General features: G+C 41.1%; 1 protein-coding gene and 1 non-coding gene across 2 annotated transcripts in view; one reads left to right on the top strand and one right to left on the bottom strand.

Annotated features, from left to right (window-relative positions):
* Positions 1 to 26,919, bottom strand: part of LOC145415663 (cytosolic carboxypeptidase 1-like) — a 340,545-nt gene that overhangs the window by 94,216 nt on the left and 219,410 nt on the right. Inside the window, exons 14-16 of the mRNA XM_080284878.1 lie at positions 18,380 to 18,397; positions 11,019 to 11,050; positions 9,232 to 9,340 (exon numbers count right to left, since the gene is read on the bottom strand). Of these exons, the coding sequence (XP_080141004.1) occupies positions 9,232 to 9,340; positions 11,019 to 11,050; positions 18,380 to 18,397 (159 nt within the window). The remainder of the gene's footprint in view (positions 1 to 9,231; positions 9,341 to 11,018; positions 11,051 to 18,379; positions 18,398 to 26,919) is intronic.
* Positions 16,256 to 16,374, top strand: LOC145415792 (5S ribosomal RNA). Its single transcript, XR_013900122.1, has one exon. It is a non-coding gene; the product is annotated as a 5S ribosomal RNA (ribosomal RNA).

The raw sequence follows: 26,919 nt of genomic DNA, 5'->3' as shown, positions 1-26,919 counted from the left end.
GTACATTTAAGTACTTGGGTAGTGTGATGAGTAAGGATGGAGGTTTGGAGGGTGAAGTGCTTGAAAGGGTACAGCAGGGAAGAAAGGTTGCTGGTTCTTTGAAAGCAGTGATAAGAAACAGGGAAGTGAGCATGGAAGTGAAAAAGTTACTACAGGCCAGTATTGTGATATCAACTCTAACGTATGGAAGTGAAGCTTGGACGTTGTTGGAAGGACACAAGTCAAGAGTGATAGCAGTGGAAATGAGTTATTTAAGAGGAGCCTGTGGAGTCACATGGAGAGACAGGCTGACGAATGAGGATATAAAGGAGCGTTGTGGTGTGGATGTAGATGTGACAGGAAGCGTTATGAGGAACACACTGAGGTGGTTTGGCCATGTGGAGAGAATGGAGGGTGAAAGACTGATGAAGAGAGTGTATGTGAGTGAGGTGGAGGGGGGAAGAGGGAGGGGGAGGCCGAGGATGAGATGGAGTGATGGGGTGGAGAGGTATATGAGAGATGGGGGTGTGAGGTGGGAGCAGGGCAGTGAAATGGCGGGGGACAGGGAGACTTGGAGGCGATTTGTTTGTGGCCACCCCAAACGGGATTGAGGCGTCTGGCAATAGATAGATAGATAAATATTTCTCTTCCATTCTATTTAGCAATGCCCTTAAACTTTGAATTGTGCTTTCTACCAGGTCTTCATATTCGTCTCTTTCCCAAGAGAGTGTTTTGGATGGCATGTATAAATCTGCCACAGTTACTTTCCTTTCAGATGCATTAATCTCTACTACAATCAGTTCTACTTGTGATGGTATATCACATTCTATTTCTTTGACTTACAGATTTTTCTTTGTTAATATTATGATTCCTCCTCCTTTTCTTAAATTTCTGTCTCTTCTCCATATATTGTATTCCTCTGAGTTAGGGTATCATTTGATATCCTTGGGGGTAATTTTGTTTCAGCTGGGAAAATATTATGTGATTCCTTTTCTTTGGTATAGTCTTTTATCTCTAATAGTTTAGACACCATTCCATCTACATCTGAGTACATCAACTAAATCATGTTGTTTACATACTTGCCACAGCCTGGGTCTACTATCTTCCTTCTTTTTATTCCCTGTCGGTTATGTACCACTTTTTTATATGCAATCCAATTACTTTGTACAAAAATTTACTCTTCCTCTGATCTTTCCTCATTTTTTTTGTTTTTGCTTCCTCCCTCTTCTCCTTTAGTATTCCTAATTCCTCTTTAGTTAGGCATTTTTTTATCCATACTTTTATTAATTCCTCTTTTTCCATGAGTTTCTTCGCATATTTTAGTATTTCTTCCACAGTGTTTACACTCTGGAAGGTTACTTTCAGGGGGCCTTGACTTATTTCTCTCATATTTCCCCAGCCTTTTGTGTTCCTCTGTCTTTATCACAGACATCCTCTGATACCTCCTTCAGTATGTTCATTATATTTACCATCTCCTTTTTGTCTCTCGAAATTTTGTTTCTTATTTCTTCTTTATCTATACCAGTAATTACCATAGATTTGCTGATTTCTGCTAAATCTTTGACCAGTTTTGGGTTGTTTTTAATGATTTCTTTCACTTCCTTTCTAATGCTTTTTTCTTTTACTTTTGTTTCTAGGTGTTTCCTTACTTTTACCATTTCAGTACATATAGTTTGTACTTCATCTCTGCAATTCCTCATCATTTCATTCACCTGGGTTATCTTCTCCTCAACATCACTGCTTTGGTCTATCAGACTCTTTGCTTGCCTAATTGTATTTGTATCATTTCTGAACTCCTCCATAATACTCACATGGTTGACAGCTGTACTCACCATTTCACTAGTCTTCCTTCTAAGTGAAACTACCTCAACTGACAGCTCATCTACTGTTGTGTCTATTTAGTTTAATTCCTTCACTAATTTTTCATTTTCTTCCTTCTGCATGCATAATTCTTTCTTAATTTCATTTACTTCACTCTGAAAAGTTTTCTCCAGTTTATTAACTTTCTCAACCAATTTATTATATGTTTCCATTTCAACCATTTCTGGGTGGAAATCATCCTGTTTTCTACCTTTATCCCTTCTCTTAACTCCTTCCACATTCACTTGACTAAAGATGATGCTCAACTTGCAGTAATTCTTACTTAGATAACTTTTACTTACAAGTTTGCATCTTCCTGCTACCCGCCTGGTGATAAAGAACACCCAGTTGATGATGCTTTGTATCAGCGGATTCTTGCACTACATGGATGTACACCTATCCCCCACTATTTGACAGGGATGCATTCCATAAAAAGTGATTGAATAGTAAATATGAACAAAAGTGACACAGGGATTTGAGCTGTTTTCTTATTGACCTATGGTACATTCTCAAGGAATATTATTTTAGTACTACTGTACATACATCTCAGATGATTGACATTTGATTTTTGATTTAAAAAAAATAATGAAGAACAAACACCTACTTAGCGATATTAAAGAAAGCTGTCTAAACGCTTCGATAGTGTGTTTATTGCTGACCCAGCTGACTGGACATGACATCACCACACGAAACTCAAATGTATTCATTTTAAACCATAAATAGCAGTGGAAGCCTACCTGAAGGTGCTGAAACCTAACTGGGGGGCTTGACCCCAACGACCCCACAATGATTGTAACCTGGTGCAAACTTCTTAAGATGTGCACTGCGTAAAACTGGTGCCATAACAGCATTGTGCATTCCGAGCGTTCATTAATCATTGGCGCAATCGTCACAAGGTTGCCATTTAGTATTTTTCATTACCAAATGTGGGCCAATTTGGTAATGAAAAATTTGTTTGGTAATGAATTAGTGTGATCCATTACCAAATGGATTTTCACATGTATGAAAATACAGAGGATGGAGAAGTGGACTGTCTGCTCACTTTGATTAACCCACCCCGTCCCGGAGACATGAATTCACGTCCTCACATGATGTGCACTCATATCTCAGAGACGTAAATTAATGCGGCAACATTGCAAGGCCCCTAATTTGCACAATTTTCAATTTTTGCGAGTGATTTTTTGCACGAATACACGGGACACCTTCCTCTACAAGATGCCAGGCAGGGACAATGCCTTACCCAGCATGACCTCCTCCTCCCCCCCCTGCATGCCCTTTTCTCAGCAATTCACCTGTTATCAGTGACCTGGCCAGTAAAGCCATGTCATGCCACGGTACGAAATTCAGGGCCAGAGTGATTCCCCAATCGATGACAATGTGGAGGACACACATTAGAGGAAGAAACAGTCAGAAATGATGATCAGGTAATGTGGGAAAAAAAGGTCAGGAATGGTGATGAGTTAGTGAGTGAAACAATGCTTATAATGCCTATATTACCGTTTGAAAACCAATATACTGTACTCTCGTACTACATATAAATTTGTACCAAATAAATAAATAAATACCGTTTATGAGTGGTGTGGAATAGTTATCCTCCCATAGAACTCGTTTTCTTTGCAGCCAGCCTGATAGAAAACCCTGTAAGGTAAGGAGGTACTCCTACCTGGATTGAGTATTTTAAACCTCAGGTGAGCGATTTCTATGAATTTTCGATGTTTCTCACCAAAAGCGGATGTTTGAGCAAAAAAAAAAAAAAGGTCCAAAAATGTTGGGACTGGAGCGTACCACTGCCCAGAAAACGTCGGGATGGGGGGGGTTAATCTGCTAGTCTACATAGCATGAAAATAATCAACATGCTGCAAATTATAAGGAGAGTGATTATTTCCATTTGTATATATAATTAGTGAAGAATAAATGCATGCTTTAGGAATTTGGTGATGAAAAGTTAAATCTGGTATTGAAAACTGAGGAGTTTGGTAATGTGGCCGAGTTCAGATCTGGCAACCCCAATCGTCACCTGACTATGCGGTGGCAAAACACTCACTCAGGTTGGTGAGCACATGGCTATGTTTGACAGGGGTAATAGTAGGGGTCTTGGGTGGAGCCATGGTGGTGTTGTAGTAATCCACGAGGCCAAAAAGAAATGCAGACAGATGATGAGGCAATTGATTAACATGGCAGAGTGCAGGAGACAGGGAGCTCAGCCGGAATGCCTGGCGGTTTGAATTGTCGAAACGGCGGGGATAACCATATCGAACTATGAAACAGGCTACAGATATATAAATGTAGAAACAACAAAATGTCAAATAACGATCAGTCGAAAAATGAGGATTTGGTGTGTTCTTTTATTTAGACAACACTTTTGCTTATACTTGCTCTACTATATCAGAACATCACTTAATTTAATCTAGTGCAAAGCTTAACTCATATAAAGGTACTATTTAGGTGTGTGTGTGTGTGTGTGTGTGTGTGTGTGTGTGTGTGTGTGTGTGTGTGTGTGTGTGTGTGTGTGTGTGTGTGTGTTTTGCCAAAATACCTCAAAAAGTTGAGGACAAATTTTCACCAAACCTTCACGAAATAGGAACTATGTGGATGTGCAGGAGTCTATTACTTTTGGTGAGGATTTCATTAAAGATGACCGAATGCCAACTGCCATATATGTTTTAAAATGGAATGTCTTTCTGTGAAATGCAGTGACTGAATTTCACAGTGTTGTGAATTTCCTTTAGTTTGGTTTGTATGTAGCTTTTTTTTTTTTTTTTTTTATGTGAGGAAGAAGGAACCAAAGGCCATAAGCCCGCAAAACTATTCCTTCCAAGAGAGAAACAAAATACAAGAGAGAGCCAAATTCAAGATCCATTCATTTCGAGATGACTGGACACACTGTGTTTGAAAGATTGGAGATCATAGGAAGCAGGAAATACCGACAGAGGGAGACAGTTCCAGAGTTGACCTGTTGCATAAATGAAGCACTGGGAGTAACGGTTAACTCTTGCATAAGAGAGTTGGACAGAAAAGGGGTGAGAGTTTGCTGCTAGACGGGTGCTACGCGCCTGTCGTAGAAGTGGAGGAATGCATGCAGACAGTTCAGAGGAACAGTGACCACTGAAGTAGCGATAGAAAAGAGATAAAGATGCAACACTGCGGCGAAGAGACAGAGGTTGAAGGGAGTCAGTAAGAGGGGGAGAGTTAATGAGACGAAAAGCCTTTGACTCCAACCTATTGAGAAGAGCTGTATGTGGGAAGCCTCCCCACACATGAGAGTTGTACTCCACACAGGGGCAGATAAAACCCCTGTATAGAGTCAAGAATTGTGCAGGGGCAAAGAAGGAATGGAGTCGGCTTAGCACACCCAATCGCTTGGAAGCAGATTTTACAAGAGATGTAATATGATCTTTCCAAGACAAGTCCCGAGCAAATGAAACCCCAAGCATGTTTAAAGATGATGCAGGATTAAGTTGAGTATTATTAAACATAAGTGGGTATACCTGTGGAAGATTTTGTCAGGTTGATAGGTGCAAAAACTGAGTCTTTGATGCATTAAAAACAACCAGATTATTTTTACCCCAGTCAGAGATACGAGCCAAGTCAGACATTAGGTGTGCCATAGCCTCATCCCTTGCCTGTTGAAGTAACCGCTGAGATGGATGTTGAGGGAATCGAATGGAAAGGTGAAGGGTGGAGTCACCAGCGTATGAGTGGATAGGATTAGATGTACAGCTTAGAAGGTCATTGATGAATAAAAGGAAGAGAGTTGGTGATAGGACAGAGCCCTGAGGAACACCACTGTTAATAGATCTAGGAGAAGAATGATAGCCGTCTACAACAGCGGCTATAGAACGATCAGAAAGGAAGCTAGAGATGAAGGCACAGAAAGAAGGATAGAAACTGTAAGAGGGCAGTTTGGAAATTAAAAATTTATGCCAGACTCGATCGAAAGCCTTTGAGATGTCAAGTGCAATGGCAAAGCTTTCGCCAAAGTCCCGAAAGGAGGATGACCAGGAGTCTGAAAGGTAGGTGAGAAGATCGCCTGTGGAACGTCCCTGACGGAACCCATACTGACGATCAGAAAGAAGGTTGTGATAGGAAAGATGCTTTAAAATTTTTCTATTAAGAATAGACTCAAAAACTTTTGAGATACAGGATGTTAAAGCAATTGGGCAATAGTTAGAGGGTTGGGAATGGTCACCCTTCTTTGGGACTGGCTGAATGAGAGCAGACTTCCAGCAAGAAGGAAAGGTACAAGTTGACAGACAAAGGCGAAAGAGTTTGCCTTGGCAGGGTGTAAGCACAGAAGCACAGTTCTTGAGAACAACAGGAGGGACTCCATCAGGCCCATATGCCTTATTAGTACTGAGGCCAGCAATGGCAGAAAATACATCAGCTGAAGAAATTTTAATGTTAGCCATGAGGAAGTCAGAGGGGGGATGTAATGGAGGAACAGCACCGGAATTATCTAAGGTGGAATTGGAGGAGAAAGTCTGAGCAAAGAGATCTGCTTTATCAGTAGAAGAAATAGCTACAGAGCCATCAGAGTAGAAAAGAGGAGGGAAGGATGATGAGGTAAAGTTGTTAGAAAGGTTTTTGGCAAGGTGCCAGAAGGAGCGGGAAGAGTTCGAGTTGGAGAGTTGAGAACATTTTGTACGGATGAAATTATTTTTAGCAGAGCGAAGAAGAGACTTAGCACGACTCCAGGCAGAAATGTATAAAAGATGTGATTCAGGGGTGGGTTGGCTCCGGTACCTTTTATAGGCCCTCTCCTTGTTGCGGACAGCATTAGAACAAGCGTGATTAAACCAAGGCTTTCTTGCGTTAGTCAAAGGATATGAGAAAAGAATGTATGCTTCATTGCCCGAGAGAATAACCTCTGTAATGCGCAAGGCACACCCAGATGGCTCATGGCCATGAAAGCAATAATCATTCCAGGGAAAATCAAAGAAGTACTGCCTGAGGGCCTCCCAATCTGCAGCTCCAAAGTGCCAGAGACGACGTTTTTTTTGAGGGTCCGCAGGCCGTACCGGAGCGATAGGACAGGTTAAAGTGATAAGGTTATGATCGGAGGAGCCCAACAGAGAGAAAAGATTAACAGTGTAAGCAGAAGGATTAGTTGTAAGGAAGAGATCAAGTATGTTGGAGCTCTCTCCAAGGCGGTCAGGGATACAGGTAGGGTGCTGTACAAGCTGCTCTAGGTCATTAAGGATAGAAAAGGTGTAGGCTTGTTCACCAGGTGGATCAGTGAAAGGAGAGGAGAGCCAAAGGTGGTGGTGAACATTGAAATCTCCAAGAATGGAGATTTCAGAGAAAGGAGAGATGGATAGAATGTGTTTCATCATAGAAGTAAGATAGTCAAAGAATTTTAGATAGTCAGTAGAATAAGGAGATAAGTAAACAGCGCTGATATATTTAGTCAGAGAATGACAGGAAAGCCGAAGCCAGAGTGTAGAGAATTCAGAAGAATTGAGTTCAGGAACACGAGAGCAAGATAAGTTGTTGCGTATATACACATAACAGCCACCTTTGGCTTTGAAATGAGTATAAAGAAAGTAGGAGGATACAGAAAAGGATTTGGTGTCAGTTGCCTCAGACAGCTGAGTCTCAGTTAGGAAACGAAGGTGAGGTTTAGAGAAGGAGAGGTGGTGCTCAACAGAGCGAAAGTTAGAGGAAAGGCCACGAATGTTGCAGAAATGAAGAAGAAGAGAGTCAGATAGTGGTTCCAGGCACCTTGAGTCGTCACCGGGAGAGGGAGAAGATGGGGGCATTTATGGTCCCCCCCCCCTGGGGACTCTGAGGCTATGTTTTTCGATGCCATTTCTGAAAATTTTGAAAAGGAAGTGTGGTGTGTACTGTGCATGTAGTTTGGTGTTGATAGTTGGAGAAACTTGTATTGGAGAGCATGCTGGTCTACTCTCTGTGTTACTGAGACATTGAAAAAGTTCAGCAAAGGGGGATGGTTGGGACCTAGTCCCGAGGGCTGATGGAACGGGAGCTCCAGCTCTCCCTGTCATCAGCTTTCCATCCACCTTGGGAGTACTGCCCTGCTCGACTGGTGCTACAGTCTACTCTACGCTTGTACCTTAACCAACATATATTCCGGTGGGCAATTAGCATTTGGACCCCAAATGTTTTTGTTTCACTGTGTTACTGAGACCCTTCTCTACTACTGCTCATCAACTCTCATTCATCAATAGTCATACTGTGAGTGATGTCTTGTCCTTACACTGTTTTGTCAAACTGAGAACATCACTGATGTCCATCAGGTATTTTTCTCTCTCTCGGGTATGACACAAACAATTTCTTTTTCTCCTACATAGCACAACAAAATTACCCTCTATGGATGCTCTTCTATTGTACTTCTTGAGACATTACAAATGCTTGTCTGTTTCCTCACATGTTTCGGCTCAAACATCATGCTAGTAAGTATGCATAGGTCCTTTCACTCAATGGCAGCTCTCTCTGTGTCACAACCTTAAACCATTTCCCTGCTCAGCCCCTAGCCAGAGGTCCCTACGAACAACCTCCTACCATGTCTTCCTCAGTCTGCTTCTGGGTACTCTTAAATCCACATTCACACTTGTGACCCTCCTCGGCCGGTCATCCTCCTCCTTCCTTTCAATAGTCCGAATCATCTCAGCTTTCTGGTTTGCATCACCACACTGATATTTTCCCTTTTCCATGCCAAATCTCTCAGAGTACACTATTCTCTGTTTTGTAATCCAGTAAGACCCTACTCATCCATCTCAACAATCTCATTTCCGTGCATTCCAGTCTACATGTATCCTCTTCTCTCACATGCCTGATGGAAAGATGCAATCTTCATTTACAGGTAATGCCAAATTGTTTGGTTCCTCCAGTTGGGCTGAAGGGGATTCCCTGGGATGGCAGCAGGCAATGAATAATTTCACTGTCAATGAACCCTTGAGGGCAGTGTCATATTTATTGTTGCAATGAGTTCTCAGTCACCTAATGCTGCAGTTTGTAGCTGTACCGAGAAGTGCCCTACAATACCTAGTGGTGGTTGCAGGCAACTTATGAACACTTTCAATGGAATGAAGGGATCACAGTACCAAATGGTTAAAGAAAAACTTTTTTTTTTCTTTTTTTTTTTTTCAATGTATGTAATGGTATATACCAACTTTTTTTTTTTTACATGTATGAAAAGGAACATAATATGCTGAAGACTAAGAGTTCAAATTTATGGCAATAAAACAATTAACTGGTGCAAAAAAATGGTACCTGAAATATGAGATTTACCTAATTCTCTCACAATCAAATGCAAACTGTAAATATGAAGCATGTTCTGGGTTAAAATATTGATAAGTGTGCAAAATGGGTTAAAACAGATTGCAACAGACTAATGTTACTTACTCATGCTATGGTATGCAATGTTCTCACCTGAATGACTCTGCGCAGATTCCCACTCTCAAATCTTGATTCAAAGTTGAGATGGGTGATGCCTGCATCTGATTTTCCTATACGTTTTTCATCCCAATTGCTCAGTGGCCTGCCAAAACAAGTTAGTCAAAAGCTACAGTTATACACATATGAGCACAAGAGATGCTGAATTAAAGACATCAGAAGGAAATTATGAAGGGAATGGACACAAAGAAAAAATGAAAATAAAAACAAGTACAGACATTCTCCAGGATATAAGTTTAGCTAAGAGATGCTGAATTAAAGACATTAGAAGGAAATTATGAAGGGAATGGATACAGAGAAAAAATGATAATAAAAACAAGTACAAACACTCTCCAGGATAAACATAAGTTTAGCTCTAGAAGGCTTTGTAAACGATGAAACTTACAAATATGGACTTAATCTTTTGATACATGTTCATAAACGATAACCACAACTATTTTACACATACGAACACCATAATGAACATATGCAGTATAGTGAACAACACACTGTAAGAACACAAAAACACTGTGTGTACAGAAGTATTAAAAATAAACAAATTTAGCACACTGCAACAGTAGTAGAATAAATATACGTGGTTTGATCGAACAGTATCCAACCACATTTTTTTTTTTTTTTTTTTTTTTTTTTTTTTTTAACCACAGGGATGCGACTCAGTGGATCATGACCCTAAATCATTGTGTGCATGCCTGAATATGTTCAGTACTGCTGCTCAGCCCAGCCACTACTGAGCAGAATGTATTTGAAGACGTACTCTTCCTACTCGTCACATATTCATTTGGTGCTGCGATGACCAAGTGAATCGAGCAACATTTTGCATCAAGTTTTGTGTCACGCAAATTAAGGGCTAGTGCAAGTGCTTAAAAAGTGCTGACAGCTTTTTTGACTATGAAGGTGTTGTTCATTATAAGCATATTCCTGAAGGCCAAACAATAAAGAGTACTACAGGGGAGTTCTTGATCACCTACAAAATGTGGTGCATCACAGGAGACGAGAGTTGTGAAAGATGCAGGACTGGCAGCTCCACCACGACAATACCGCAGCCCTCATTCCAACTCATCCAGGATTTTTTGTCTATTGGATCACATACGTCAAGCAGGCTCACTACTCTCCTGATATGACTCCCTAAGACTTTTGGCCATTTCCTAAACTGATGCTGCTGCTCTAGGTTCAAGATTTGCAGACACAAATGAGATAAAGACAAATGCAACGAAGATCTTGTTGGCAGTCCCAAAAACTGACTTTATAAACTGTTTCCAGCAATGGAAGAACCACTGGGCAGTGTGTGTTGAGTCCCAAGGGACATACTTTGAAGAGGATTAAACTCTGAATTCAGTGTTTTTTTTTTTTTTTTTTTCTAATTGCCAGCTAAAGGTCAGATACTTTTCAATCAGACCTCGTACTGTGGTACTGTGACACTGCAATACACATTATAATGATAAACATACAACTGCAGTAACAGAAAATAAATAAGCAGCACACAGTGCTGTTAACAAAAACTAAACATGCTGAACACAAGTGACTGTAGATGTTGTTGTTGTTTTTGCTCAACCCCGGTCCGTGTGATCGAGAAGACCTGATGACTGCAGGTAAGCAACCACTCATATAGGGTTATCCCACAAGTTCCCTACACCATTGATGTTCAGTCTGCATCTTAGTGTGGCACATGCTGTGCAGTGCTCCATTATGTGTGCTTTGTTGTGTAGGCCTATTCTACAAGATGGACACATGGCATCTGTGATTTCACCCAACCCAAATCCAACCTGGTAGCTGAGATGGGCTGGGTGATGTTCTGCTTTAAGCCTAGCTGGGTGCTCGCTCATCTCTACTTAAGGACACCTCTGATGGGTGGATGTCAAGAGGGGGGGCTTGTAGTATGGTGTTACAATAGGGGTGTTCTGTTTTCCTGCACATGAAGTGAATATGTTGGTACTTCTTTATTGCTAATGTTGGAATGCTTGGAGGTGGGATATTGTTGTTGAGGGTCTGACAATGTTTGTGTGGTGACTGTTTTGTGTGCCTATGTGTTGTGTGTATTTGTCATTATGTGACAGGGATGTTGTGTACTGGCAAAGGCTGCTGCATAGAATTGTGTGCCCCTCATATCAAGGTAATCTCTGACACAGAGGACTCTATTTTCAGAGTGTAAGTGGGCTGTGGGAGTGGTATTGGTGCAACTGTTGGTGATGCTATCTATCTATCTATTGCCAGACACCTTAATCTCGTACGGGGTGGCCACAAACAAATCGCCTCCACGTCACCCTGTCCCCCGCCATTTCACTACCCTGCTCCCAACTCACACCCTCCTCTCTCATATACCTTTCCACTCCATCCCTCCATCTCATCCTCGGCCTCCCCCTCCCTCTCCCCCCTTCCACCTCACTCACATACACTCTCCTCGTCAGTCTCTCACCCTCTCCACACGGCCAAACCACCCCAGCGTGCCCCCCCCAATGCCCCCCACCACATCCACATAGAATATTATTCTGCATGCTTTGCAAGGTGTTGTAGTGGGTACTAACAGGATGGGAGCCCATGCAGGGGGGGACAGGACATCACTGATCTAATGTACTGTTTGTAGAGTAAGGTGAGGGTTTCTTTTTGTTGCCCAAGTTTGGCCCTGTAGTTGTCCTGAATGAATTTATTATTGGGGTACACCTCTTCTTGACGTCTTGTACACTCAAGCTGGTAAATTTGCACCCACATACCTAGATGTTTGTGTCAACTGAGCTGGTAACACTGTGTGGGGAAGGAGTCAGGGTAGGTGGTGCACATTAGAGCGGCATGTAGTGTTAAGTAGATGGCCACTAATATACTGGTAGAATGGTTCTTGCAGATAGGTCTGGTAGGATGTTTTGCATAACTGATAATGCTGAGCCATGTAAAAAACACCCATAAATGTTGATAAACGTAACATCACATGGTGCTGCCAAGATCCAATGTTGTCGTACAGCATCTGTCAATCATCACGTAATAATTATGGTAGATGAGACTTTATTAGCAGGTGGCTACTGAGAAACTCCATCCATGCAGGATTCTGCTCAGCATTGTTAAATACAAACACAGTAACTGTGGCAAAGAGGATCATGCAATAATTATGGACTGTCACATCTTGTGACCTCAACACACTCATCGTCCTCATCCACTACCACTCCCAGTATCCCCCGTTCCTCTCATTCCGTAACAGGTACTGGGTTTGGTTTGGTAAGATTCATCAGTAATAACTGACGTTACCGACATGGGGAACTGATCCTAGATAAAGTTATCGCCTATAACAGTGAAAGGGAATCGAGTCATGCATACTATTAGTGACAGCATTGAGCTTTTAATGCGACAGCTTGTATGAAGCAGTAATTGGGTCAGATAATGGAAGGTGTGTCACTGATTCATACAAGATTTCATAAAATGGCACCTACGACCACAGGTCAGATGCATGAATTCAGGCCACCAGCAAACATGGCTCAAGACCCTCAAAAGTTAAGTTTTCGTGACAGAATTGTCGGCAAGAAACAAGCAAGAATGTCTGTTGCGGCCACAGCATAAGAAGAAGGCATGATGATTGACAGATGCCATATGACAACATCAGTTCTTAGCAACACCATGTGATATTACGTTCATTGACATTCAAGGGTGTTTTTTACATGCCTCATCATTATCAATTATGCGAAACATCCTACCAGTCCTATCCGCAAGAACATTTTGATTGGTACATTAGTGGCCAACTATTTAACACTTCATGTTGCTCTACTATGTTCCACCTACTCTGACTCCTCCCCCACAGTGTTACCAGCCCAGATGACATAAACATCTAGGTACATGGGTTAAAATTTACCAGCTTGAGTGTACATGGTCCTTAACCCTTACACGCCGGAGGTTTTCCGATGTTGCACGCTCCTCCCTATGGGGGATATCCGTGATGGAAAAAAATACCCTTACTTCAAACCTTAATATCTGCCAAACTATAACAGCTAGAGAAAAAATTAAAACATATATAAGAATCACCAACTCCTCTTTCAAATGAAAGTATCCCCACGTCTCCAGGTGATCCCGTCGATGAGTAAGGATAAGTTAAAGTTCAAATGGTGGTGGGAAGACGCTTGTTGCAATACACGTCAACCAGCATTGCTCCGCGCCCAAAATCATGATGGCTATACATATCAGCTGGCGGTTAGGAGTTAAAGGTGAGCGCAGTGTCAAATGTCACCCCAAGATCTTAGTGGAGGGTGTGTGTGGCACACATACACTGTTAAGTGTAATGTGGAAAAAGTACTGGTGTTCATGTTTACTGCCAGTAATAAGTGGTAGTGGATTTGACTGGTTAGCCTGTTGCCCTCAACCCAAGTCTGAAGTGTGCTGGGGTAGTCCTGTTGCAGTGTGCAGGATGTGTCTGCAATGTGGTGTGTGGTTGTTATAGTGATGTCATCTGTATATGTGGCAATGTTTGTGGATAGCTGGAGTGTGGGAATGTCATGCATGTATAGGTGAAAAGAGTGGATGAGAGAATGGAGCCCTGAAGAACTCCACTGGCGAAGTTTAAACAGCAATTACAGTTGCAGAACACGCTGTAAGACCTCCCATAAGGCTGATTTTCCAAAAGTCAAAATTTGCATAACGCATGAAGCAATTGTATGATGTCTGCTGCTGCTGCTGCTGACACCTCAACTTTATATGAAAGTAAAAGTTTCTGAACCTTCACTAAACTACATATTTAATTCCAGCACGAGGCACAGAACAGTACAGGTTCAGTATACAGTACTGTATACACTCAACCCTCGGCTATCACGGGTTCCGCTATAGCGTATCTCGCTATCACGCCTATATAAAAAACTACCCAAATACCTTTATCACGCACTAAATGCCTGCTATCACGCACCGCAAATGTTCGAAAATTTCAAAAAGGCCAGGCTCCAGTGCTCCACCCAGCCAACAAAAGCTTCACTCTGTGATTGGTCGTGTGACATCAGCGCCAGCCGAGCACTGATTGGCCGCCTGACCGAGTCTCCTGCCCGCCAAACCATTCAAGTGCACGCCCTCAGACCGTGAACAGTGATAGCGAGAACAATAACCTTTTTTATGATATGACCATGGCCAACGTACCCCCTCCCCGTCTCCCTACCATCACCCAACATAATGCTGCGGCACCTGGCAGGGAAATAAAGAAGAGGAAGAACCTATGTTATGCAGATAAACTGGAAATGTGAAACTTATAGAGAATGGTGAGACCAAGCGAAGTGTGGGGAAGAAACATAACATCAATGAATCAACTGTGAGCGGTATTTATAAGAATCGTGATCACATCATAAAACATGCTCATTTTTAGACTATTATATATTAATATGTGGTACAAAAAAGGTATCTTAGGGGTAAATATTGAGGTCATGGCACCAATTAGAATTATTAACATAAGTTCTTCAATTCGGCTATCACGGTTTAGGCTATAGCGCAGCCATAGTGGGACCAATTGGGAGTGATAGCTGAGGGTTGAGTGTACTTAAAAATTTCCAAATCTGTCCCCTGGTTCTCCACAAGAGAGGTGAAAGATAATTGCAATTTGTGCATAGATTCTGTACTTACCACCCATAAATGTCAGTTCCACCACTTGAAAGAGTTTTTTAAGTACAAACATGTTTGCGAAACCACCAAACCTCCACACCATGTAACACCCTCCGCAAAAAACCATGATCCCATCACCCCTCTAAGACCTATGAAAATCATATATAAGGTAGGATTAGCTCCAACCGTCTCCTGAGTTAATCTGGCTGTTAATGTACATCTGGCAACACCCTGGACTCTCCCAGACTCACTGAGGCGGGAAACTGGCCAGTGCTCACAGAGCTTTCGTTAGGGGAGGATGTATGCTGTTGATGCTCTTGCAGCTTAAAGTCTCAGTTTCTTCCCTATGTCTTCCTAGCATGATATTTTCACCTGACATATTCCAAGATGCCTGGAAAGTACTTGACTGATGTAGAAAAGTCAAAAATATTAACTCTGATAGGTGAAAACGTCACTTTAGAAGAAATAGCCAGGCGTAAAGGACATGGAGTTGCAACCATCAAGCGCCTAAAATCTGCAGCTGCTGCCAACCCTGACTCACAGCTTCTCGTCAGGAAACACATCCAAGGACAACCTAGGAAAACAACAAATGTAACTGACAAGCTTCTAAGGCGAGAAGTACTCAAGAACCCACGACTGTCTGCAGCTGAACTTAAGAGAGCGCATCCTAATGTTCTTGGAAGTGTGACAGGAGAACCATCCAACATCGGTTGCAGAAGGACCTCGGTCTCCCTTCACACTCTCGTGCCAAGAAACCTCTTCTGACTGAAAGGATGAAGAAGAAGCAACTGAAATTTGCCAAGAAATTTCAGCATTGGACTTTTGAAGACTGATCCAAAGTTCTGTGGAGTGATGAGTCCGCCTTTCGTTGCATAACAGTGCATCAAGGGCGGGTGAGGAGGCCACTTGGGGTCAGCCACTATGACAGCAGGTTCATTGAAAAAACAGTTAAACACCCTGATCATGTAACGATCTGGGGATGTTTCAGTGGTCAACTTGGGCAAGGAGGCCTCTGCTTCTTACCAAGAAATGTAACAATGAATGCTGATCGCTACATTGAGGTTTTCCGTGAACAAATGCTCCCTTTTTATGAAATCCACAGGTGCTCATTTTTTATGCAGGATGGTGCACCATGCCACACAGCCAAGAAAGTGAAGAAATTCCTTCAAGACGGTGGAGTGCAGGTTTTGGAGTGGCCAGGAAACTCACCTGACCTGAATCCAATAGAGAACTGTTGGTCATACATGAAGAGGAAGCTTCCAAACTATGACACAAGTTCTGTTCCTTGTCTCATCAACTCGCTGAAGAACATGTGGCTATTTGACATGGACACTGATTACTTCAAGGACCTCGTAGCATCAATGCCAAGACGACTCCAGGTGGTCATAAAAGCTAAAGGAGATGTCACTAGATATTAAAACAGAAGAAATTCAGATGTTTATTACGTGCCAACGGCCATACCACGTTGAGTACACCGCTTCCCGTTCGATCAGCGAAGTTAAGCAACGTTGGGTCTGGTTAGTACTTGGATGGGTGACCGCCTGGGAACACCAGATGCTGTTGGCATCCCTACGTCAAGTGGGGTTGGTGGAGGATTAGTGCCCCTCCCTGTAAAACAACTAACTCTAAGCCCTTGGCCACCCTGTCTGGGATACATGGCGTCTGGCAATGAATGAATGAATGAATTTTGTTATACAGTTCTTCCTCCAATTTTGCAAGAATATGGTCGACAAAAACCCTCAAAAAATCAAAATTTGCAAAATTGAAACAATTAAATATATGAATTATAGGCAAATTGGTCAACATCACCCCTAGGTAAGCACTTTTCCCACTCTTTCTCTTGACTCTACCTCTTAATTTTACAATGATAAATGAAACAAGCATGAACAGATGTACTGTACAGTAATATTAATAAGAAAACATCATAGGTAAGAAACATTAAAAAAAAAAAAGCATTTACACTGATGCAAAGACTGGCGTGGTGTACGGGACTGGTGGCGGGGCGAGGCTTGGGTATGGCTACTGTGGCCCCGTGGGGCCTACGTTCTTTGCTGCTTGCTTGATTTATTCACTGTTCCTTAAAATCATCCTCACCGTCAATTCACCAACACCAAACTCCCGACCAATAGCAAAGTTACCTTTACTAGCTTTTTCCTTTTAATCATTTTCAATTTTGTCTCCAAATTTATTTTCTTGTTCTTCTTACCCTTTGGCACCATGATAACACTCGTGCAAGGTTAGACTGCTAGGATATTGCGAGGAGCACCACGAAATTGTGAGGGTCAGTGACCTTGATTGGGAACAGGTGCAAACAAACATGGTGGGGCGGCAAACCACTGAACTAGGAGGCGCAGTAAGCCCAGTGAACCGTGACGTCACTACTCCGCGTGGCAAAGTAGTGTGGGAAGATGACTCTCCCACCACTCGACCTCGCAAAGTGTGTAATCACTCACAAAGGTCATAAATGTTAAAAAATACATGACTTTTGAAACTACCTCGCAAAATTGGTGAATCACAAAGTTAAAATTCGCAAAGTTGAAGGATGTACTGTATTCCTGTTCTGATATGTCATGCTGAAGTTTTCTAGCTAAATACAGGAAAGTATCAAGGTTTTTTGCAGTGGTTGTATGTATATATACATTCTGGGTGAGCAGACATGTGCCAGGATACACATATGTAAGTTCTAGGGATCTACACTAGGTTACTGTTTGAAGTCTAGTGGCTCCAGTTTTGACAGCAACATTCACATCCCTGTCAAAGTGAAATAACCACCATGTGGGAGCTGAGAAAGCCATCTAACCAAAGTGAGGAAAACAAGGAAGTAATACACTTATGTCAACTACACCTGCTTTAGGTAACTACAGCAACATTTAAAGTTGTGGCTAATGTAGCACGACACTGTAATCAACAAGATTTTCTATCCATCCAACTACATATAGCTAGATGCCTTAATCCTGTAAGGGGTGGTTACAAATAAATCACCTCCAAGTTACCCTGTCCCCTGTCATTTGGCTGCCCTTCCACCAACTCAAACTCCCTGTCTCATATACAGTATCTCCACTCCATCCCACCATCTCTTCCTTAGTCTTCCCCTCCCCCTCCCTCCTCCACCTCACATACACTTTCCTAGCCAGTCTCTCATTATCCATCCTCTCCACATGGCCAAACCAGCTTAATGCTTTCTATCACACCCACATCAACACTACAATGCTCCTTCACTTCCTCAGTAGTTTGTCTGTCTCTCCATGTAACTCTACATGCTCTTCGCAGATAACTAAGTTCCACTATTCTCTCAACTTCGGTATTGTAATGCAGCAATTTTTCACATTTAAGGTCACTTCTCTATTCCTTATCACTGCTTTCAGTGAACCAACAACCTTTCTTCCCTGCTGCACGCTTTTCATGTACTTCATCTTCTAACTTCCATCCGTACTCATCATACTACCTAAATACCTGAAGGCACTCACTTTCACCATTTCCTGATCATCCAGCCTCACTGTGCTTTCTGTGATTTCACTTCTCTCAAAGACCAAAACTTCACTCTTAGCTTTAGATTTCATTTCTTACATACACTCACCAACTCTGATTTCTGAGGAGTCAAAAAAAAAAAATTTCTTCCATCAGGAAGTTGCAGAATTACATGAAGAAATGCAACAAACCCACTATTACTTGTCACCTCAAGCACACTGGTGGTAAGTGGTTCACCAAAACACCACTAAAGCTAAGGGAGAAGGGAAATTAGAACTCCATTGTGCCTAACATTTCTGTCAAAAGAAATCTCTATCATTGTAACCTTGTTTTCTCCATTTGATTTTATTAACACCCTGAGGGATGTATATTCCGATGTGGCACTTCTTTAAAATTGGGAAAAAACCTGCGTTTACAGACACAATATATATGTGCTTTCACTTCAATAGCTCCATTATTGGTTCACCAATTTGCTTGCAATATAAATGCCACACTGGTCACAGGTTGTTGTTCTGTGAAAAGGTGCCAAACAACATGGGCGTGCATTTTGATGGGAGTGTGATAGCATCACTCCTAAACTCCCTGGGCACCATCTGTCTGCATCAGACTCCTGTTCAGGTGAGACATGAGATACCCTGGCCATTTATATGATGTGCCATTCATTATTATGCAGTATAAGATGTGAATTTATTACCTAGAAGTAATGATTTGTGAACACCCTAAAATCTAATGTGTCCATTGTGTGATGTGTGTTAAGAAAAGTGCTGTGAGAGAAAGCATTCTGGTGTATAAATGGCTAATCAGCTGCTAAGCCTGTCTGCAATGGGTCATTGTAAAGAAAGTAGGAGAAACTGTGGCACAGATATATGTACAGTATTAGTGATGTGAAACCTGCATTAACATTCACATGTACTGTATAGTGAGAAGTGTGCAGCCTTGCCTTTGGTGTGCCACCTGCCCAGAACTGTGGTCTTTCACCATCCCACCACACTCAATGCACCTGTAAAAACCTTTTGTTTCATCCTGCATTTACACAGTTACAGACACATTGCTACACTGCCATTTGCATAGTGATTCTCTCTCTCTCTCTCTCTCTCACTCTCTCTCTCCCTTTCACACACACACACACACACACACACACAGACACACAGGTCGCCGACAGAGATGGAGCTCTTCCTGGATCGTGGGGAAATAATCGCTGAACCAGCGGTGAAAAGGAAACCAGCCTATTGTGATTAGGTGAATAAGTGCGTGAGTGGTGGTCTTGTTGGACAATAGTTAAACAAAACGCAGGTTTCGGTCATAAAGAGTACAAGATATAATGGAAATAGAAAGTTGCCATATGGTTGCATCATGGCAGAGAGGATTGGTGCTTTGTTTACAACTGGTGAGGGGGAATTTGAGGGCTTCTCCAAAGATGATGTGGGAAATGAAAGTACTGTACTAAGGTGAACCAAACAAGAGTAGCAGGAGTAGAGAAAACTGCGGAGAGGAATGTCCAGGAGTTAAAAAAGGTATGGGAAGTAGTTAGAGACTTACAGGAACAGATCTTAGAGCAAGAAATCAAAGTTCTATAGAATAAACTGGAAAAAGTTTGCACATGCAGTGATGAACAAGAAAGAGAAGTCACAGAATTAAAAGTGAGTAATGAATCTACCTCAAATGAAATAAAACAGCTCACGAGGGAGAATAAGAGGTTGGATGAAGAAAGGGACAGGCTGAAAAATAAACTAGATGAGTATGAATCCAAATCAAGGATGCAAAATGAGCATATTAAGGAAATCAAGGAGCAACATAAAGGGTAGAAGAAAATTCAGGAGGAAGGAAACGTAAACTTGAAAGAGATTATAGAACAACAAAGTAAGGAAAAGATGGAGAAAGAAGTTGTTAGGGTACTGAGAAGTAGAGAATTGTTAGTCAGGGATGTAGCAGGTAAGAAAAAATGTGTAATAATTTCAGGAGTAAAAGAAAAACATATGACAGTAAGATCAGAATGAGAAAGAGAAGAACTGAGTAAGGTTAAAGAAATAATACCAGTAGTTATGGAGGGTAACAATGAAGCTCAAGAAGAGACTGAAGAAGTGTTTAGGTTAGGAAAGTACGACGATGGAAGGGCGAGGCCATTGAAGGTAAAATTTAAGTTCCAGGTAATGGTAACTGAAATCATCAACAGAACATGGAAATTATCAGCAAGGAGGGGTTCAAGAACGTTTGGATGTGGAGAGATAGAAATGAGGAAGCAAGAGCTAAAATAAAGGAGTTAGTAAAGGAAGCAAAAGCAAAAAACGAACAGAGAATGGAGGAAGAGACGGCAGTGTTTTATTGGAAAGTTATGGATCAGAAATTGAGGAAGTGGTACCATCAGAGAGAAGGAGAGGAGAGGGTATAAAAAACAACAACAAAAATTTGAAAGTGGCATATACTAATGTTGACGGTTTAATATCAGCAAGGTTTGAAATCAACGATTTCTTGAAGGTGCAAGAACCTGATGTTATGTGCTTTGTAAAGACCAAGTCAAGAGAGGATACTGATGTCCATATGGGAAATGTTAAACACAAACTGTGGAGATGGGACAGAAAAAATGGGAGGAGAAGTGATGATAGCAGTGAAGAACAACATAAATGTAGATACTGTGGAAATGGGAGAGGGTAGGGCTGAAGTGATATATATGAAATTAGAAACTGAAGAGAATAGCAAGGGAGATATGGCAGTAGTGTATGTTCCCCCTAAGATAAGAGCATGAAATGACGATGGACACCAGGAGATGCTGTCAGAGATGGCTAGTTATTTACAGAAAGTGATTGAGAAAACCCACAATATTATTTTAATGGGAGACTTTAATTGTAAAGTGGTGAACTGGGAGGAATGGGACTCAGAAAGCAGTGAAGATTCATGGGGCACTATATTGTTAAATATAACAATGAATAATGTCATGACGCAGTGGGTCAAAGAACAGACAGGATTCCGAGGTGAGGATACACCAGCAAGACTTGATTTACTGCTAACCAAAGAACCCGACATAAGTGAATCTTTGAAATATATGTGTCTTATAGGAAAAGGTGATCATTTGGTCAATGAGTTCCAGATGATAATAGGGAACATGCCAAGAGACGAGGTTTATGGGCAGGGAAGATACAACTTTGGGAAAGCAAACTTTACAGGATTGAGAAAATTTTTTGAAAATGCAGAATGGAGAAAATTCAGAGAAATAAGAGAGATACAGAGGAAGTGGGATATCTTTCTAGACCTCTATGATTCAGGAGTGAAAAAATATGTGCCAAGAGTAAGAGGGAAAGAAAACAGGAAGAATGAGTAGTTTAATAAAAGGTGTATGATAGCAAAAAAAGAGAGGGACATGGCATGGAACAACTGAAGAAAGACAAGTAATAACAGAACAAAGGAAGAATATAAAAGACTAGAAATTAATATACAAGAATACATAGAGAGGAAGAAAGGAACTTTGAAAAAGGTATAATAGACAAATGTAAGCATGATCCCAAACTGTTTTATAGATTTGTCAGTGGTAAACTGAAACAAAAGGAAGGAATCGCCAAACTGAAAGTAGATGGAGAAGACTATAAATATGCTGCAATGCAAGCTGAAATAATGAACAAATGTTTCCAATCAGTTTTCACTAATGAAAGGGAGTTTGTGGAAAGGGAGGGAGTGACTAGAAATGTAGTGATAAAAGATATAAAAGTGGAAGTGCAGGAAGTGTATAAATAACTGGAAAATCGAGATGTAAGGAAAGCCCCAGGACCAGATGGAATCTCTAATTGGGTACTGAAGGAATGCAGAGAACAACTGGCGGATAAGATTCACAGTTTAATTGTGTGTTCTCTGGAAGAGGGGAAAGTGCCTTGGGAATGGATGAGGGCAAATGTGGTACCAATTTAGAAGGGAGGAAACCCCTGAATTAGAGACCAGTGTCCCTCACCAGCAGGGTCACATAATTGTGTGAGAGAATCTTGAAAGATAGATGGATAAAATATCTGGAAGAGATGAACATTTTGGCTGAAAGTCAGTTTGGATTCAGAGGTGGAAGGGCAAGTGTTTTCAACCTGTTGCGCTTCTACTCAAGAGTGATTGACGTGCTACAGAAGAGAGACAGTTGGGTGGATTGTGTGTATTTAGATTTGGAGAAGGTCTTCGACAAGGTACCCCATACGTGACTATTGTGGAAATTGGAGCATATAGGAGGACTGAAGGGAAACCTCCTGGAGTGGATGAGAGACTTTTAGAGAGAAAGACAAATAAGGACAGTAATAAAGAACAGGATGTCTGGTTGGAGGAAAGTAACAAGTGGAGTCCCACAGGGCTCGGTGTTAGCGCCAGTAATGTTCCTGATTTATGCAAATGATATGGTAGGCAGAATGAACAGTTATGCATGTCTGTTTGCTGAGGATACAAAGATCTTGAGAAAAGCAGAAGTTGAGGAAGACTGTAAAATGCTGCAGGAGGATCTGGATAGGATACATGATTGGAGCTGGATGTGGGAAATGAAATTCAACGCAAAAAATTGTAAAATATTGGAAATGGGTAAAAGTACCAAGAGGCCATCACTGAATTATCTGATGGGTAATGAACCAATCATAAAAGCGAGAGAAAAGAAAGATTTGGGAGTGCTGGTCCAGGATAGTTTGTCACCTGAAAAACACATTAACGAGACAGTTAGAGAGACGTATAAACTCTTGACTAACATAAGAGTAGCATTTCATTACATGGATGAGATAATGAAAATATTGATAGTGGCCATGATCTGCCCCAGGTTAGAATATGCAGCAGTAATGTGGTCCCCACACAAATAGAAAGATATAAACAAGACTGAGAGAATACAAAGAACAGCAAACAAGAAGGTCCACAGCCTGGTAGATCTGTCATATAGAAAGAGGCTGGAAAAGCTGGATTTGCCTTCCTTAGAGGAAAGGAGGGAGAGAGGCAACACAATTGCAGTGTTCAGGGTCATGATGGGAGTAGATAAAACTGACCGAGAAGATCTGTTTGTATGAGATATGAGAGTAACAAGAGGACACAGAATGAAACTGAAGAAGCCAAGCTGCTTCAAGAAGTAGTTTTTCTTATAGATGCACAGACCTGTGGAATAGTCTGGACACAGAGATCATCCAGTCTAAAAACATAAATGAGTTTAAAGCAAAATTTGACTTACTGAGAAACAGAGATAGAACCCCTTGAGCATAGCTCATTTCCTGTACATCACAACTACGTAAATACAACTAAGCACTGTAAATACACACATACACACATAAAGCAATGAGGTGCTTTCAAAGCTAGTATTCTGGTAGTATATCACCACCATTGGGACAAACACATCCCCGCACTGTTTAAAAAGCACATTTTTCTTTGTTAAATATCTACACTGTTGTGTGAAACTGTGAATCATGGTAATGTTATATACCATAATATAAATAATACAAACAGAACACGTATATGTAACGTAGCGTGAATTGTTTACATTTATCATAAACAGAAATTAATATATCATTGATGGCATGTGATGGCAACCCGCCATTTCAGTGGTCCTATATTATTTAATTTCTGCTACATTTAGTGCATGTTTGGTTCTTAATGCATAGTTTGTTAAGACAGTAAATTATGCCTAGTAGGTCTCTTGACTCATTCAGTCTCTATGTGGGCAGAAATTTAATGTTAAGTAAATACTGGGACTCAACATTTTGCTCACTCCCTTCACGTCATGCGCACGAGACAGTCCAGTGTTTAAGTTTTTTCACGAGAGATTTGTTTTCAAAGCAAACGCACAAGGACTAATGCTTAAAATAACACAATTTAGACTACTTGTTGTTTGGTTAGGTTAGATAAAGTAAGGTACAGTACTGTAATTGCTTTGAAGGGTCTGAGGGGGCAACACCACAGCATTCTCAGACCTTGGCAACACAGGTCTTGTGGTGTGCATGGGTGCAGGGAGTGAGCAAAATGTTGAGTCCCAGTATTTACTCAACTTTAAATTTCTGCCCACATAGAGACTGAATGAGTCAAGATACCCACTAGGGGTAATTAACAGTCTGAACAAACTATGTATTAAGAGCCTAACTTGCACTAAATGTAGAAGAAATTAAATAATATAGGACCACTGAAATGGGGGGTTGCCATCACATGCCATCAATGATATTTTAATATCCGTTTATGATTTTTTTTTTTTTAAATAACAGAACAGAGGAAGGATAAACAAATGGATAAAAAAAAAAAAAAAATCCATGCACTAGATTACTGGTGTCCTCTGATCATAAAATATCTGTAACAGTTAGACTTGAACAGCAGTAGGTTGAAGTTTGAAGCGAAACAACTTTGAGGAAGCGAGTTCCAGAGAGATGCAGGAATGAAAGAATTCTGATGGGCAGAAGTTCTGCAGTATGGCTGAGTGACATTCTAGTCATGAGCACTGCCAGCTGCCCGTGTAGCATGAGGGAAGGCATGGAGAGGTGGCACCATGGACGCAACTTCGTCTGAGCATTTGCTATAGAAATATCTGTAAAATAACACGAGGGAGGCAACATTCCTTTTTACTTATAGGGGAGGTAGTTTATTAGCAATAGCAGGGTTATTAATAATTCTAACAGCTTTGTTCTGAATTTTGTCTACTTGTTTTAATGCAACCTCTCCACATCCATTCCACAAGGGTGAGCAGTATTCACACTGAGTGCGCACATGACTTACAAATTATAATTAACTGCTCGTCAGTGAAGAAGTTATCGAATCTGTACAATAATCCAAGTTTCTTTGAGGCGGTTTAGCAAGTGATCTAACATGAGAGGTCCAGCAGAGGGCATTGTTAAGCGAGATGCTGAAAATTTCAATACTTTTGGAAATGGGAATATTTGTAGCATTGAAGGTAATATATGACTCTGGCAATACCTGTCTATTAGTAAACTGTATATATTTAGTTTTACTAGCAATAAATGAGACAAGGTTATTTTGTCCCCATTCACTGATCGTGGAAAAGTCTTGATTTAAAGAGATGATTGTACTGAGTTGTGAGTTAGAGATATCGGACTTTGTAAATGGATGTCTGAGTGTGAATGAACTATGAAGTGTTGAGTCATCTGCATATGAATGGATGGGACTGTGGGTGACAGATAAGAGATCATTAATATGAACGAGGAACAGGATTGGTGCCAGAACTGATCCCTGAGGCACGCCGGCGTTAACTGAGTGGAAAGTGGAATATACATCATCTACTTTTACTCTTATTTTTCTATTGCTGAGATATGAGGAAATCAAAGGATCAAAAGAATTTAGTCCATAGCAAGGGAGGCTGGACAACAGGGAACAGTGCCACACTCTGTCGAAAGCTTTAGAAATATCCAGGGCTACTGCATGAGTTTCACCATGTAGATCAACTGATTGATGGACGGCATGAGTCAGGAGATTGAGTATGTCAATGGTGGATCTTTCTTGGCGAAAACCATATTGCCTATCACTAATTAAGTTGCTGGATTTAAGATGTTTAACTATGTGCTTATTAATTATAGTTTCAAAAACCTTACCAAGAGATGTGACAGCTATTGGTCTGTATTCAGAGGGGTCAGAGGAACTTCCTTCTTCGGAATTGGGTGGATATTGGCTTCTTTCCATGAATTAGGGAATGAAGAAGTATGTATACATGGTCTGAATAATTTTGCAAGAACAGAGGCAAGTTCTGGGGAACACTTTTTCCAAACAATTGGCGGAATTCCATCTGGGCCTGGAGCTTTGTCAGTAGGTAAATTGTCTAGGATGGATTTCACATACCTCGTCTGTATTTTAAGTGGAACAATGTCGGGAGAGTCAAGTTCTAGTGCTGGAACATTCTGGCTGGCTTCCTCTAAGGTAGAATTTCTGGCAAATGTACTGGCAAAGATATCTGCTTTCCCATGAGGGTCATTTGTAATGTTGCCATCTGGGGATTTTAGTGAGGGAATGGATGATGACTTGTTAAAGTTATTATTGAAAGAATTGAGGGTTGACCAGAATATTCTATTGTCATTAGGGTTGTTATGTAGTTTTGATGCTTGGTTTTGAAGAAAGTTTGATTTAGCAAGATTTATTACAGCTTTTGCATGGTATCTAGCAATTTTAAATTAAGAGAGTGATTCAGATGTTTTTTATTTCAAGTAATAGTTACATGCTGATGACTTTTGGGCTGTTGCTCTGGCACAGTTGCTATCAAACCATTTTGGAGAGTTTGATCTTTTAGTGAATTGTTGACTTGGTATGAATAAATCCATACCAGCTAGTATTAAATCGCAAATGTGGGACTGGGTAGAATTGACATCACTAGAGAAGAAAGACTGCCATAGAATGTCAGCAAGATAATTTCTAAATTCATCCCAGTTTGCCCTAACAAAGTGCCATCGGGTCACCCTGACAAGTTCAGAATGGGGAGGTTTGGGGGGGCTAACTAATGAGGCTTTGATGAGATTGTGGTCAGAGGATCCAAATGGAGACAATACCTCTATCCTGTACTGATCTGGATTATTTGTCAGGAACAGATCCAAAAGATGGGCATTATGGTCAGGATTATCTGGTATTCTGGTTGGCTGCTGTACCAGTTGTGTGAGATTAAACGATTCTGCAAACAGCTCGCACTCTAGACCAGCATCGTCAGTCCTGGCAGAGTGCAATAAC

The sequence above is a fragment of the Coenobita brevimanus genome, chromosome 103 (assembly GCF_032717465.1).
Source record: "Coenobita brevimanus isolate Jiangsu-jjx chromosome 103, ASM3271746v2, whole genome shotgun sequence".
Classification (NCBI taxonomy): domain Eukaryota; kingdom Metazoa; phylum Arthropoda; class Malacostraca; order Decapoda; family Coenobitidae; genus Coenobita; species Coenobita brevimanus.
This window is presented reverse-complemented; position numbering and strand designations above follow the sequence as displayed.